General features: G+C 41.7%; 1 protein-coding gene across 1 annotated transcript in view; it reads right to left on the bottom strand.

Annotated features, from left to right (window-relative positions):
* Positions 1-521: 521 nt before the first annotated feature.
* LOC127622729 (voltage-dependent calcium channel subunit alpha-2/delta-1-like) overlaps positions 522-17,505 on the bottom strand; it is a 123,198-nt gene continuing 106,214 nt past the window's right edge. Inside the window, exons 29-38 of the mRNA XM_052096781.1 lie at positions 15,425-15,492; positions 15,238-15,276; positions 15,069-15,140; positions 14,816-14,968; positions 11,410-11,462; positions 11,257-11,312; positions 11,048-11,174; positions 7,761-7,873; positions 5,069-5,151; positions 522-2,396 (exon numbers count right to left, since the gene is read on the bottom strand). Of these exons, the coding sequence (XP_051952741.1) occupies positions 2,280-2,396; positions 5,069-5,151; positions 7,761-7,873; positions 11,048-11,174; positions 11,257-11,312; positions 11,410-11,462; positions 14,816-14,968; positions 15,069-15,140; positions 15,238-15,276; positions 15,425-15,492 (881 nt within the window). The 3' untranslated portion in view covers positions 522-2,279. The remainder of the gene's footprint in view (positions 2,397-5,068; positions 5,152-7,760; positions 7,874-11,047; positions 11,175-11,256; positions 11,313-11,409; positions 11,463-14,815; positions 14,969-15,068; positions 15,141-15,237; positions 15,277-15,424; positions 15,493-17,505) is intronic.

The raw sequence follows: 17,505 nt of genomic DNA, 5'->3' as shown, positions 1-17,505 counted from the left end.
ATTATTATTAACAGATTTTTAATTTTTAATACTACTACTAATAATAATAATGCAATAATAATATTTTTATTATTATTATTATTATTAAAATAATTTGAATTTTAATACTACTAAATATAATAATAATGCAATAATTATAATGCATTATTATTATTATTACTACTGACTAATATAACTACTACTATTTTAATTTAATACTACTCCTAATACAATTTGCAATAATATTTAGGGATAAAATAAGAGCTATTTTAGGCAGTTATATTGGAATGAAACATAATTTTAATGAATTTATCATACAAAAACGATGAGATGTACAGTATCTGTTTTGCATTGCCCCAACAAACACCAGACAAACAAACAAACACCAGACAAACAAACAAACAAACAGTGACAAGGTGTCATCAAGCACAAAAGTATACTGAAGAAAAACACATCAAATAAATGAAACCAAACAATAATAATTGTAATTATACTAATTGTTATTTTTGATCATCTTAATGATATTTACAGCAGCAGTCGTGATAATGGCTGTAGCGGTCACGTCTTGTGCGCTTTACAACAGCATATAAAGCACCTAACGTGATTAAGCTGAAGAGAAACGGCGTGTGGATTAGTCGTGTGAATGTAGCAAAACGTACACATTTATGTTTCTGATATTTCACAATAGCAGTTAAATAAAACAACTTTAGCCCACATTTAATAATGTTAAACTTACACATGTAAACTTTACAAACTTTTTCGTTTTATTTTCTTCAACAACGTTATTGTACAAACATATACAAAATTGTTTCAGGCTTGTCAAGTTCCACAAAAGAATATATATATAGAGAGTTGTAAGCACGACCAAGTGCGATGGGCGGGGCTTCAGAGTCACATACCACGCCCTCTTTCCGCCCCCAGCCAATGAACACACAAACCAAGAGCGACTTTGATACACACTCAGGAAAAGAAGCGTAACTTCAGAGGGAAAAAAACACTTTCTGGCACACGAGCGCCATTAACAGCAGAAGTAAACACGTTCAGCAGCACGGACACGTGGCAGCCCTGAAGAGAACACATCAAATAAACTCATTCCTCTACATCAGGGGGCTTTTGTTTGTTGTCCTTTTATTCAAGGGTCATACAATCTGATTAAAGAGCATTGTGGGAGCACCATGTGACTAGATAACCTCGACACACTTCAAATGTTTATAGATAGCGTAAAATAGCGATATAGTACGTAACGGTATTGGACGTTATGTCTACTTGAATGATTAAAGGAATATTTGTGTTGAATACAGGTTAAGCTAAACTTATGCTTGACGTGCATTTGTGGTAAAATGTCACTTTCCATCTTTTTCTATAAAAAAAAGCTAAAATGGAAGTTCCAGTGACGCACCTACAATGGAAGTCAATGGGGAAAATAATTAAAAAATGGAGGTTTAAACGCAGAAAAGTGAAGCTTATAAATGTATAATAGCACTCATATTAATTCTTCTGTATTATTTGAGCTGTAAAGTTTGCTTTGGTGTTTAAGGGTTTCCGGTATTACGTTGCCGAACGCAACGAAGCAAAGAAGTTGTAAAATTGGCTTTAACTTCACACGGATGCGGTTAGAGAGCGATTTTAACACACTGAAATCATGTTCACACACGTCTTGTGTCTACACTTTTCAAACAGTGTACAGATTAAACCCCATTGACTTGCATAAGACATGTCCCACTGCGACACACATTTGTGCTTTTATTAAAGAAAAGGAGGGACGAGTCGAAATGTGTTTTTGTGGCACTCAACATTAAAGCCACACATGCTGTCGATTGAGCGTAACTTGTATTGCACCTGGAATATTCCGCTAAAATGGTGCAAAATGATCCATTCCCTCTGATATAAAGTGGATTGCACAGATAAGTTAATATTTTAGACTCGTGATTCGGACCTGAAGTCACAGTTTCATCAAGGATAGATGCACAATAGCATAAAACGCTGTCGAAACATTACAAGTTAAACAAAAGTCCATTTCGTCTATTCCTGCGTGATGGGCAACACATGAAAACGCTGTAGAGTGCTGTGTTGTACAAATAAATACAAATATCGTCTCTCGTGTCTGACTGATGCTGTTAGTGTCTGGTAGATCTGAGACTGTAGTATTTGGCAGTGAGATGACGAGTCCATTTTAAAGGTAGAGTTCTGTGTTTGGGTTAGTCGATTTCGGTTAATGAAGGCTGAAGTTGAAGCTACTATTGTGGTCATTTGAGTTCAGTCAGTAGTTGTGTTGTGTCCAGTCTGTAGACTCGTATTGGTCAGGATAAATTTGTTCTGGTTCCAGTAAACAGCCACAGCAGAAGGAGCTGAAGACTGAGCAATGGCCACGGAGACGGACTCAAACTGCAGCCGCCACCACAGTCAGACACGTCCTCCTGCATTCAACAAATGTTATTAGTGATCTCAACTTCTCACCAATACAAGTACCCAGTCATCATTACAGCTTTAAGGGATAGTTCTGTCATGTTGTTCCAAACCTGCATGACTTATATTAACTTCGATGTTAGGCAGTATGTTAACCTCAGTCCCCATTCACTTCCACTGCATCTTTTTTCCATACAATGAAAGTAAATGGTGACTGAGGCACATACTAGCTAGCATCTCTAACTATGTGTGTTTCTCCACACTGTAAATATATGAATATATACTGAGGTTTAGAATAAATGTAATTAGTTTAGAATAACATTAGGAAGAGTACATGATGACTGTTGCTGGTCCAAGGTGGTCTACTAGTCCTAACCAGCTTTACCAAGATGGTTTACAAGGTCAGCCTTGGTTACGCCACCTGGACCAGCTCTCTAAAGCAGCTTGGACTTGCTAATGACCATAAATAACAAGCTAGGAACCATGTAACTTTAGCTTTATTCAATTTTTCTGGAAATAAGAAGATCCACAAATAATGAATTGCAACTTAATCCATGAAAAACAACAACAAAAAAACAGAGTCAGAAGCATGCAAATTAGAAAGTGTGAACAGTGTCAATATATCAGCATGCATGCTAAAACTCATGCTAATGTACTTAGCATGATCTCATGAAATTTACATGACTGTGGCAACATTTTAACAAATCATATTACATGGTTCCTTTCACGTATCACAGCAGTTCTGAGGTGAAATGTCCACTGTGCGGCGCTAAAAGCGAGTTAAATGTTCTCCCAAACAGATGAGGTTTTTAAGTTTAATGCTCGATCGAGTTTTAAATCAACAAAAACCAATCTCCCGAGAGGGATAAAGGCCGACCAGAGACGGCAGTGCGTCAGAAAGAGTGTTACGGACACTTGGTTCAGTTTATTATTAAATAATTTATATTATCAAGCCAGTTCTCGCCTCTTCCTTTCCCCCAATCCCTTTACACTGGTGCCGAAGCCCGGGAAGGAGGAGGGATGCGCTGTAGCAGAGTCCTCGCCACTACCATCCACCCCAACGGAGCGTCCACGGCCATCCGCCGGAGGACGGGGGAGCCCGGCTGCCTGAGAGTGGAAGAACGGCAGCCGACCGCAAGGGGAGGAGGGGCTCCTAACCGACCACCTGGAGTGGTCAGGGGCGCTGCCAGGGGCGGCGGAGTCCCTTACCAGCTACTGAAATGCAGCGGGTCTGAGACTCCCAACTATGAGCGGGGAGGGGCTCCTGGCCGACCACCTGGAGCGGTTGAACCACTGCCAGGGGCGGGTGACAAACCTTTCGTCCACCGAAAACACGGTGGGGCGTTCCGTTCACCAGGGGCTGGAGGAATGCCACCGATCTGCCCGGGGAGGGTTGTCGTCCATTAGAGGATTGGCCGAGGACCAAGCTACGGCATATCCGAGAACTGGCGAGTTCCTCTCTCTCTCTCACTGCCGCTCCGCGTTGGCCTTTTCCCCTCTCTTTTTAAATAATATTTATACAATATTTTAAGTTGGTGTCATCACCGTTAGGGTGTGTATGTACCATGTTTCTTTGCTATCGTTTCCCTCCCCTTACCCCCTCCCTGATCCAGGTAGACGGGGATGACCTGCCGGCAGACGGGGCGGAAGGCACACGCTTTATTTTTGTCCCAGTGTTCACACTTAAGACATAACTGACAGTGTTTCTATCAACACCTCGCTAAGACATCTGACCATCACACAGGCGTGTACACACACGACACAAACACGAACACAAAAAGAAGCCATCTGTCAAGCAGTGCATAGGGGGCGATATTTCGAAATGTAGGATGGCAGGGGAAGAGTCATTTACTTTCATAAGGAAAGCACCACCTGATTGGACGCTAGTTCAGGTCACCAGGAAACTGCTGCGATATGAACAACGAGCCACATAAAATCATTTTGAAAAATGTAGGTATAGTAACATGATTCTATGACACCAGGATGAATTTATAGCATGCTAGTCTTCTGCTCTTGATGCCATGTTTGCATGTTACATCATGTGTATGAATGAGGGCACTCAGTTCACCAATGAAAGTCCTGGGATGGCCCAGATTTAAAAGGAGAGAGGCTTACTGTATCATCAATACGGCTGTCAAAAGGCCGGAAACACATCTGGAGCTTCCTATGTTTATTCCACAGAAAATCTCTCAGGGAACAAGCTGAAAATGCACTTCCTACGGGCACAGCAGCAGGAAAGCAGTGGCGTCCTGCCTCTCTGCCTACGAACTGAGGCGTCGAGTACAAACAATAGAGGATTTTAACCCACGTCTCTCTTCTTAGTGCAGTTTGGTCAACTTAACTCCCTTGTATGACATAATAACAAGAGATTAGTGAAAGTCTAACACCCTGAAATTAAACTGGGGCTTAATCCTTGAAGGATTCTTTGCTTTTCCAGCATGGATTTATAAAGTGGGTGTTTGAAAGATACATGAGCAAAAGCACAAGATGAAACTGACCATCAATAACAAAGCAGAAACAAAAGCAGAATGATGAACAGGTAAGAGGCCAAAGCAGAGCGGTCACTGATTAAACACAAAGGCTCATCCTAGCAGCCAATGAGCATTCAACATGCAAACAGAAAGGAAATGAGTAGAGGTGATGAATGAATAAATCACATTTCTGTAGTCAATGTATGACTTACATTGGCATTGTTATCGAAGCAGACATCTGGACCTTTCCTGTACCGAGGATTCTGTGCCAGCACGCATGGGTCTGGACCATTAGCTGATGAAAATCCATAAGTACAATAGCCAGAACTTCATACAAAAAAACAATTCTACATACGTAAATTGATTTAAAGTTTTAAACCTTTAAAGACCCAATACCGTGAGCTCCGAGGTTGTTAATCGATGGTATATGCTTCTGTTGAAGACATCAGTCTGCACTATTTAAACATAATTTTTTATATATAGTTTTAAATAGTGGAATTCCTGGTGAAGAACTACACTACCCATGATTCTGAAGGGCGAAAATCCACCAATCAGAGAATTGTGGGGAACAAAGCGTGCCAAAAGAGCTCTGCAGCTCCGCCCATTCCTATGATGCACTGTGAATGATGCAATAGAGCGCAACAGTGCCCCGCCCACTTATTCAGCCGGTTCTGGAAGTATTTTGCCCATTCATTTGATCCATAGACTTTTCTTAAAATCCTTCACAAAATAGTTGAGCACCATGAACCAAAGCAACCAGCTCTGAGGTGAATCTCAACATCACAAACTTTGTTTTGAGACAAAAAGTTTGTGAAAATCAGACAAAAAGACAAAGACAAGGCTGTGTCCTTACCAGAGTATGTGAGTGTAGCGGAGTGAGGAGTGGGAGCGGAGGGAGGAGTTGAGCTGGAGCGAAGTGTGGAGTGGAGTGAGGAGCAGGAGCGGAGCGAGTAGTGGAGCGAGGAGTGATAGCGGAGCGAGGAGTTGAGCGGTAGCAGAGCGAGGAGCGGGAGTGGAGGAGTTGAGCGGGAGCGGGGCGAGGAGTTGAGCGGGAGCGGAGCGAGGAGTGAGGAGCGGGGCGAGGAGTTGAGCGGGAGCGGAGCGAGGAGTGAGGAGCGGGGCGAGGAGTGGAGCGGGAGCTGAGCGAGGAGATGAGCGGTAGCGGAGCGAGGAGATGAGCGGTAGCGGAGCGAGGAGCTGGAGCGGAGGGAGGAGTTGTGCGGGAGCGGAGTGAGGAGCGGAGCGAGGAGTGGTAGCGGAGCGAGGAGCGGAAGCAGAAGGGAGGAGTTGAGTGGGAGCAGAGCGAGGAGATGAGTGGTAGCGGAGCGAGGAGCAGGAGGGAGGAGCTGTGCGGTAGCGGGGCGAGGAGTTGAGTGGTAGCAGAGCGAGGAGCGGAGTGGAGTGCGCTAGCGGAGCAAGGAGTGGAGCGGTAGCGGAGCGAGGAGTGAAGCAGGAGTAGAGGGAGGAGTGGAGCGGGAGCGAGGAGTGGAGCATCTTGATTTTGCCTGGAGCGAGGAGCAGGTTTTTAAAACATCGGAGCATCATTGTTTTCTCTCGCTCCAACAGCGCTCCACTAACGCTCCATCACGGGCAAAACACCTGTTCACAGACCTTAATGGAATAATTCACCACGTGTTAAGCAGTGTTAAACACTACTGGCATGAAGGAAAGATGGAATTTCTGATATAACCAGAAAGAATGTGATAAAAAAAATACAAATTTTAAATCTAGCAGCAAATGTTACTTTCACTTTCTGTTTTCCCACTCCCTATTATTGAATTATGTTTGCGGTAAAGCTTGACTTAACAGCATGCTTTTGTCTCGTCCCTTTATTCTTACGTCAACTGGCATATAGCGAAAATGAATGACGGGATGGCGAAGGAGAACATGAGTGGCGGGGGCGATTGCCACAATCAAATGTTTGTTGTGAAATCCTAAAATACATGTCCTGAAAACACGATGATAATCCGATCACATGTGGAGAGAAAATCTAAAGGTCAGTAATACATATATATATATATATATATACACACATATATCTCCTATGAAATATATTGACTAATCATATAATCATTCTAATCGAATGCATCTCAATCTTAACTGTAAGCTAGTATGTCCCGCATTAAATAGAATTGAACTTTTAACGATGTAAAACACTAACTGAACTAATCAACATGTTAATACTGCAGTTTGACTTTAATACATTGACATCTAAATGTATTTTAGTGCCGTAGACTAATTTATGTGTTATGATGGATGAAGAAGCTCCGCGAATAGAGGAAAAAAGTGTAGAACATTGTGAGAATGTATTTTTTTTATATATATATATTTTTAATTTCATGTTTGGTTTTTTTGCATCTAGAAATTTATTTAATTGATCAAACCCAGAAAATGGTGCCAATATGTTTCAAAAGTAAGCTATAAAAATGATTGAATTAAGTCTTGGGCTAATGTTAGCGTTCTAATAAAGCACATAGTAGCTTTTCTTCTAGTATTGTGTATTTATGTTTCATTTAATGTATCTTCTGCATGGAAGGTTGTGATAATAAATAGGCGCTAATTTTGCTATGGAGCGAACACGGCGCAGGGTTTCTCCGATGCAGGAGCGTGGACAAACCGGAGTGGAGCTGGAGAGATTAAAGAATGCTTGACTTCAACAGAAGCATACAGTTTACAATCGTAGCTCGTGGTAGATCTGCTTCTGAAGGTTTATAAGTTATCGTTGTATATTTTGCAATACAATTTCAAAAATGGACGGGGGTCCCATCAAAGAGTTGCACATGTTTACAGCATTCGCCACATGGGTGACGATGCATATTGAAGTGAAATGCACTTTACTTTCTCAACAATCTGAGAACTTTTAGAGCTTTCCAAACAGGACAGTGTGCATCACTTGAAGGATACAGGGTTGCTCCGCCTGTCTCAGGGGTTTGGGATCACAGGAGAGGCAGGAACTCTTAGCATCAGAGATCAAAAATACCAAATTTGTGTTTGGGAGCTTCTCCGCCCGGTACATTCTGGAAAAAATAAAAAAAACAGCAAAGTGTTGATATCACAATGCAAAGATGCAGACACATGAATAACGAATAAATCAGCCAATGATGTAGCGAGACCACCGGCGGTAAAGTCAACAAACTCAAGTAGGACATCTATAAGAAGGAGGTCTAGAAGCAGTAAACATAATCAAGTTTAAACGCTGCTCCATGCACTCAAAACATTACAGATAAGTCTGCGTAAGCTTTTTGTAAGGAACCAATTACAAGTGCTGTTGTGAGTCTTACATATCCAATAGCATCTCAACATGTGTGCAAGTCTTTAGTGAGTAACAGGAGACGAGTATATTATATTGGAGATCTGCGTCGGTTGGCAGCTTGTTACAGACTGTCATCACCGAACCGCTTTCAGGCATGAGTTTGTTTTACAGCATTCTCATGTTCACTTTTACTGTCGTCCTCCCTCTCCCTAAAACACAGTGACACGGGGTCTTGTACCGCACTGTGCGCATTTAAAGGGATAGTTCACCTGAACAAAAATATTCAGTCATAAATGTATGTTCAATACTATTCACTTTCGTTGTATGGGAAATGCAATGGAAGTGAATGGTAACTGAGACTGACAAACATCTTCTTTTTGTGTTCCACAGGAGAAAGTAAGTCACGGCACTACATGAGGATGAGGAAATATTGTAAATCCCTGATTTTATTACACAGGCACATTGCACCTCAACAGGTTACCTTGAACTGAACCTGTAACATTCCTATAAGCTCAATGAAAGCCATCTCCCTTGCATTTGTGTAAATGTAACCCTCCTGTTATGTTCGGGTGACCCGTTTGAGAGTTAAAAACAACAACAAAAAAAAATCTGAATCTTGTATTAGGCAAAATACCCTTTGATTCTCCAAAACAATGAATACATTTGTGAATAAAATATATAACTGAAACAAAAATCTTTTAAAATAATAATAAGAGGGATACAATGTGTAATTAAAGCTGCAAGCAGCGATGAACGGGCCCTCGCACCCTGGTGCCCGTTGGGGCTGCTGTGCCAGGGGAATGTCAATTCATTTTTTTTTAGCATTAAATGTTAAGTGTTAAGTTATCACAGTGTAAAACATGTTATTTCCTGTTGCCAGTAGGTGGAGCAATGACAATAACGGAAATTTGGACTGTTTTCAAACATGTGAAGTTTGGAGCAGTTTGGACATTGTACGTATGAGTTATGAGTTTCATGGCGAAACATCGAAATCTGTCAGGCCGCCACGGACACACCGTTTGAAGAAAACTCAAAAGCTTTGAGGGCTGCTTCGTTGAATTTTTGTAGGTGGCGATATCGAGCCATTTTGCCACAATTAATTCTAAAAACCAGTATCAGATGTAAATTTTCCCCACTTTTGAGATGTGTGCAAAGTTTCATGAGTTTTTCAGCATGTTTAGGCCTCAAAAATGTGACTCGTTTCATATCGAACTTTATCAGGCCGCCCCACACACGCCCTTCAATGAAAACTCAAAGCTTCACAATTTAACATCACAAAGACCTTTAGATTAAGACTGATTAATATAATGTTGATCTGATTAAATCTCTGGGAGGAGTTTGTTAAAGTATAAGAGCTGGAATTGGCTGTTGCCAGTAGGTGGCGCTATGACTAAAACTTAATATTAGATGTGTTCAGGCCGGGAATATTATCAAACATGTGAAGTTTGGGGCAGATCGAACATCGCATGTATGAGTTACAACAACTTCCCGTTTCATGGCAAACTTGTCAGACTGTCACGGCCACGCCGTGCATTCAGAACTCAAAAGCTTCGCAATTTAGCATCGCAAAGGCCTTTAGATTAGGGTAACCAAAAATGAAGTAGATCTGATGAAATCTTGAGGAGGAGTTTGTTAAAGTATGAGGGCTGGAAATGGCAAAAACTGAAGAGATAAATCAAAATGGCTGACTTCCTGTTGAGTTTAGGGCATGGGTCCAAGAGACGTTTTTGTAGGTATTAGCATGTTACACATGTGTACCGATTGTCGTACATGTAGGTGAAACATAGTGTAAAGCACACATCATTGAAAGTTTGTAAGTGGCGCTATTGAGCTATTTTGCCACACCTAATGCTGAAACCTATATCAGATGTAACTTTTCGACACTTCTAATGCGTGTGCAAAGTTTCATGAGTTTTCGAGTATGTTTAGGCCCTCAAAAATGCAAATAATTTGGAGAAAAATTATAAACGCCTAGAAGAACAATAGGGTCCTCGGGCACCAATTAGTTATTATTTACTGTATCTCTACTGTATAAGAATAGTACTGCCACTGGCTTGTGTTCAGTGTGAAATACAAGCCAATTTATGTCAATGTTGATGTTATCAAAAGGGGCGTGTACCGTTTATCTGCTGCACTCTACGAGAGAGAGAGAATAATTATTTTTATTTAATTAAATATTATTTATATTGTTAAGCCGGTTCTCGCCTCCTCCTTTCCCTTAACCCCCTTACACTGGTGCCGTAACCCGGTGAGGAGGAAGGATGCCTGTCGCAGAGTCGTCAAAACTGCCGTCCACCCAGGGGAGCGCCTCTGCCATCCGCCGAGGTACGGAGTAGCCTGACCGCCCGGATGCGGGGAACGACCGCCGTGCGCGGGGCGAGTGGGGACTGGACTCACCGACCGCCTGGTGCAATGGAGCCACTTCCAGGGGCGGAGGAGTGCCCTGCCGTCCCCCAGAAACACAGAGGGGTCGAGAGAAGACTGCCGTCCACGAGGGGGAGGAGGGAAGCGACTCCCTGACCGCCTGGAACGGTAGGGCCGCTGCCAGGGGCGGAGGAGTGTCTCCACAGGTTGCCAGGTACACGGAGGGGCATTCGGTCTGCTGGGGGTCAGAGGTTTGACTCCGGTCTGCCCGGGGAAAAGCGTCTGCTGTCCGCCTGAGAAGGTCTACAAGTGATCGTGGACCACGCGACAGCGCATCAGAGAACCGGTGACTGAGTTTATTTTTCTCTCTCTCCTCTCTCTCTCTCTCTGTCACTCCGTGTTGACCTTTCCCTTGCCTATTTTGTTTTTTTTGTTGTTTTTCCCATCCTGTCTCCTCCCAGGTCGAGGAAGGCGGGAATGACCAGTGCAAGGCACGCCGCCCCCCTGGAGACGAGGCAACGCCGGGAGGAGTATGCAGGATTTATGCACATACAAACAGATAAACAGTCCTCACCTGGAGCAGTTTCCACAGTCCATCGCTCCAGAGAAAGATCTGTTGTCATTCTCAAAGAAATACTGAGTCTGTTCGGTGATGCAGCTCTCTTTAGAGAACGCGTCCGAGAGGTCATCTTCACAGTATGCTGCACACACAAATCATCACCTATATATCAAGCAAAAAATAACCAAAATAAAACAATTCCGAGTCAATTTTCAGAGGCATACCTGTTCCCATGATGTTTGGGAGAGTCAAACTGAGGAGAAGCTGTTGCAAAATTGACCTAAGAGGAAGAGAGTGACATTAACAAATAAAACCATATTATTCTCCAAGACTTCATGTGTATATTTCCTCACATAACACGGACTATTTGTTCTTACCAGATGGTAGTGGAGGCCCACCAGCCTACAGTTATCATGTCTGCTATAGTTGGCTGTGAGAAAACATGAATAATAAATCTGCATGTACAGATACACAATACTCCACATTAAGAACTTATACAAATACCAACATGATCACACCGGAAATCGGCATGATGTTTCGGTACACTAGAATCGGCGACATTATACCGACTCACATCACCTAGATATAATTGGAGCTCTCAATATATCTACAGTGCATCCGGAGAGTATTCACAGCGCTTCACTTTTTCCACATTTTGTTATGTTACAGCCTTATTACAAAATGGATTAAATTCATTATTGTCCTCAAAATTGAGTTCAGGTGCTTCCTGTTTCCACTGATCATCCTTGAGATGTTTCTATAACTTGATTGGAGTCCACCTGTGGTCAATCCAGTTGATTGGACATGATTTGGAAAGGCACACACCTGTCTATATAAGGTCCCACAGTTAACAGTGCATGTCAGAGCACAAACCGAGCCATGAAGTCCAAGGAATTGTCTGTAGACCTGCGAGACAGGTTTGTATCGAGGCACAGATCTGGGGAAGGGTACAGAATATTTCTGCAGCATTGAAGGTCCCAATGAGCACAGTGGCCTCCATCATCCGTAAATGGAAGAAGTTTGGAACCACCAGGACTCTTCCTAGAGATGGCCGCCCGGCCAAACTGAGCGATCGGGGGAGAAGGGCCTTAGTCAGGGAGGTGACCAAGAATCCGATGGTCACTCTGACAGAGCTCCAGCGTTCCTCTGTGGAGAGAGGAGAACCTTCCAGAAGAACAACCATCTCTGCAGCACTCCACCAATCAGGCCTGTATGGTAGAGTGGCCAGACGGAAGCCACTCCTCAGTAAAAGGCACATGACAGCCAATCTGGAGTTTGCCAAAAGGAACCTGAAGGACTCTCAGACCATGAGAAACAAAATTCTCTGGTCTGATGAAACAAAGATTGAACTCTTTGGCTTGAATGTCAAGCGTCATGTCTGGAGGAAACAGGCACAGCTCATCACCTGTCCAATCCCATCCCTACAGTGAAGCATGGTGGTGGCAGCATCATGCTGTGGGGATGATGTTCAGCGGCAGGAACTGGGAGACTAGTCAGGATCGAGGAAAAGATGAATGCAGCAATGTACAGAGACATCCTTGATGAAAACCTGCTCCAGAGCGCTCTGGACCTCAGACTGGGGTGAGGGTTCATCTTCCAACAGCACATCGACCCTAAGCACACAGCCAAGATAACAAAGGAGTGGCTACGGGACAACTCTGTGAATGTCCTTGAGTGGCCCAGCCAGAGCCCAGACTTGAACCCGATTGAACATCTCTGGAGAGATCTGAAAATGGCTGTGCACCGACGCTCCCCATCCAACCTGATGGAGCTTGAGAGGTCCTGCAAAGAAGAATGGGAGAAACTGCCCAAAAATATGTGTGCCAAGCTTGTAGCATCATACACAAAAAGATTTGAGGCTGTAATTGGTGCCAAAGGTGCTTCAACAAAGTATTGAGCAAAGGCTGTGAATACTTGTGTACATGTGATTTATTTGTATTTTTTTTAATTTTAATAAATTTGCTTTTTTCACGTTGTCATTATGGGGTATTGTTTGCAGAATTATGAGGAAAATAATGAATTGAATCCATTTTGGAATAAGGCTGTAACATAACAAAATGTGGAAAAGTGAAGCGCTGTGAATACTTTCCGGATGCACTGTACACTCTACAATACTTCCCACTTTGGCCACTGGGGGCAGTGTTTTAAATAACAGTCAGTATTTACCATTTTTTTTTTGCCAATAAATTTCAACTTACTGTTTCTGATTTCACTGTGAGATCAGGCTGGAAATATAACACCTTTTATTCAGTGAAACCAAATTATATTTCTTCACAAGAACCACTTTTTGTTTACACTCCAAAAGAATAAATAAATAAACATAAAATAATAATAATATAATATGATGATATAATAATACATATAATATAATAACAATATTAACAATAAAATAAAAAGTATTTTTTCTTTCCTCTTCAGTAAATTTTTTTTAAATGTAAATATACTTTAAAACAATCTTATTTTTTTACATTCACTTGAGAACAAAAATAACAAAGTGAAGTTTTTAGTTAAACACACACACACATACATACAAACACACACACACACACACAAACACACATGCAAGCATGCGCGCGCACACAAACACACACACTCACACACACAAACACACATGCAAGCATGCGCGCGCAAACAAACACACACACACACAATCACACAAACAAACACACATGCATGCATGCGCGCACACACACACACACACACTCTCTCACACACGCACACAAACACACACACACGCAAACTTACTCTCTCACACACACACACACACACATGCATGCATGCGCATGCATACACACACACACACACACACTCACACACACACACACAATCACACACACACAAACACTCTCACACACGCACACACACACACACACAAACACTCTCACACGCACACACACACACACACACAAACACTCTCACACGCACACACACACACACAAACACACATGTATGCATGCGCACACACACACACACACACTCTCCCACACACACACAATCACACACACTCACACACACGCACACAAACACACACACAAACACTCTCACACACGCACACAAACAAACACACACACACACAATCACACACACATACAAACACTCTCACACACACACACACACACACACACACACACACACAAACACACATGTATGCATGCGCACACACACACACACACACACTCTCCCACACACACACAATCACACACACTCACACACATGCACACAAACACTCTCACACACGCACACACACACGCACACAAACAAACACACACACACACAATCACACACTCACTCTCTCACACACACACACACACAATCACACACACACACAAACACTCTCACACACGCACACACACACACACAAACACACATGTATGCATGCGCACACACACACACACTCTCCCACACACACACAATCACACACACTCACACACACGCACACAAACACTCTCACACACGCACACACACAAACAAACACACACACACACACACAATCACACACTCACTCTCTCACACACAAACAAACACACACACACACACACAATCACACACTCACTCTCTCACACACACACACACACACACAATCACACACACACACAAACACTCTCACACACGCACACACACACTCTCCCACACACACACAATCATACACGCACACACACAGTAGCAGGGTGTAAAATTGAAATATTGTTATAATGGAAACTATATTAAATGATATCCAGTACAATTAGAATAATAAGAACCCTTTCTGGTCCTAATCGGGACCTTTATATCAGCCACTCTTACCACGTAGATGGATCGGAGTCCGGCTGCAGCTTTAGTTTCTCTCTCCGGGTCGCAGACTGACTGGTAGTCGTAGGTTTTGTTGAAGGAGAAGAGCGACGTGTTGACAAGGGCGATCATCAGAACAGGGTCCACTTCACCAAAGAACTGACCGATCTGAATATCAGAGTGAACGAATGCTTCAACCAACCACCAAAGACCAAAGAGAGAGACCTCTAAAATAGCTAAATTAGGCCCTATTAATACTTTGTTTCACCTGTGTGATATACTCGTCCTGATTGGACATGAGCAGAAACCCACCATCATCCAGAATCACACAGTCCACTTGCTGAGGAGTAAAAACAGCCATTGATCAGAAACAGAGAGTCGAAGCAGCTTCAGATAAGTGACACATTTCACAGACGGGGTCGGAGCAGCACGTGTACCTTATCATTCCTGAGACACCCGCAGATCTCATCCTTGCACTGCGGAGAGGAAATTATGTGAGGAGAGAGATTTCATGAAGAGTCCATTCATCTCCGCTCTCCGCAATATCAACCATCTAGAGCAGCTGCGCTTGCCACTAAACAGCTTCCACGTGTGAAGAGAAGAGAATGGGGCATTTCTACTTACATTTTTCTTTGTGGTGGCATTTATGAAGCTGTTCATCCAGGCGGACACGTTGAGTTTGACTCCCACCACTGTATCACAGCAAAAACACAAATTTTGATTACTGATGTTAGAAACTATATCAAATGTGCAGGTAATGAGAGGAACCGATGTCAAATTATTTCTAGACAAGTTGAAAAATAAGCTTGATGTGCTGATGATGATTTGAACTATTCAATGGCCAGACTATTTTTCACCCTTGTTAGTTATCACACAGAATTTGTATGAACCATTAAGCCATACATGATTGATAATTCATTATGAAACAGATCTATTAAAATGAAACACTATAAAATGCATTATATGTAATAACATATGTATTACACATTATATCATGATTATTACATGTAATAACATGTCTATTACACATTAAAACATGATTATTACACATAATAACACATTTATTACACATTATTACATGTCATAACAAGTGTATTAAACATTATTACATGTAATAACATGTCTATTACACATTAAAACATGATTATTACATGCAATAGCATGTTTACTACACAATAAAAATTATTACACATAATAACATGTTTATTACACATTATTACATGTAATAACATGTCTATTACACATTAAAACATGATTATTTCATGCAATAGCATGTTTACTACACATTAAAACATGGTTATTACATGCAATAGCATGTTTACTACACATTAAAACACGATTATTACACATTATAACAAGTTCAATACACATTATTACATGTAATAACATGTCTATTACACATTAAAACATGATTATTACACATAATAACATGTTTATTACACAGTATAACAAGTTTTACATATTATAAACATTATTATATGTAATAACATGTTTATTACACAGTATAACAGGTTTTACATATAAACATTATTATATGTAATAACATGTTTATTACACAGTATAACAAGTTTAACATGTTATAACAAATGTTTTACATATTATAAACATGATTACATGTAATAGCATGTTTATTACACATTATAACAGGATTATAACCACCCGATTCACCTCGAGTGGTTCTTCCCCACCACGTCATGCATTAAAATAGTTTAACGCCTTATACCCGCAGGGGGGCGTGGGCGGGCCGTGGGGGCGTGTTTATAATTTTATTATCTTTGTTTTATAACAAATATTCAATCAACTATCATAAACTATGCATCATTTGATAGCTAAAACTCTCAAAAATCACGTTCTGAACTTGTTTTTGCAATCAATACACCAGAGAGGAAAGGTTTAAATTAAATGCTGATAGACCGACCCTGTAAATATGAACAAAATGAACGGCAATACTCATCTTTCATCTCCTATGGTTCAGATCAGTCCGGATCGAATCCAAGAAACACCAGCATACATTTCAATGTAAGGGTCTACTCTTCAAAATGCATCCCACTTTTTAATCCAAAACAACAAAAAAATAGGGAAAAAACGAAATATCCTCCTCAGTTTTCATGAGCGCTTCCAGTTAGAGTAATCCATCATGTTCACTTTCAATGAAATATCGATTCTAATTTGTATTCCAATGTTAAAAACCATCTCTCCCCCGTAGTTTGGACTGTTTCCGATAAAATGAGCCATTCCCTGTTTCTCTCCTTCAATCACAGGCTCTGTAATGACCAAAATATGAAGGGAGCGCACCAACAGGCTGCGGGACCTGTCACTCTCGCACCTCGGTTTTTGATTGGATAAAAGCCACCCAATGTCTGGTCAGCAAAATTTTGATGGATGGGAGTATTAACCAACTAAAACACGATTGCAGTGATTGACAGTTTGCTTAATTTACCTCAGAAGATCTGTCTAATACATAGGTCTAATACAAGTGCGTCCACGTGCGCTCTTCGTCATTTTACGCACAGCGCGCACAGTTTTTACCATTGTTTTGCTACACGGAGCTCGTTTCAACGCGTGGATTTATTCTAACATTATATCTAACAATCTACATCATGGATCGTTGACTGAAGAGGAGTTTTTGTGGTGTTGAGAGTGTTTTGGAGGAGGTAATGAGGAGCAGCGACGAAGAACAGCAGAAAGACGCAGAAACAGACATC

This window comes from Xyrauchen texanus, chromosome 29 (genome assembly GCF_025860055.1).
Source record: "Xyrauchen texanus isolate HMW12.3.18 chromosome 29, RBS_HiC_50CHRs, whole genome shotgun sequence".
Lineage (NCBI taxonomy): Eukaryota > Metazoa > Chordata > Actinopteri > Cypriniformes > Catostomidae > Xyrauchen > Xyrauchen texanus.
This window is presented reverse-complemented; position numbering and strand designations above follow the sequence as displayed.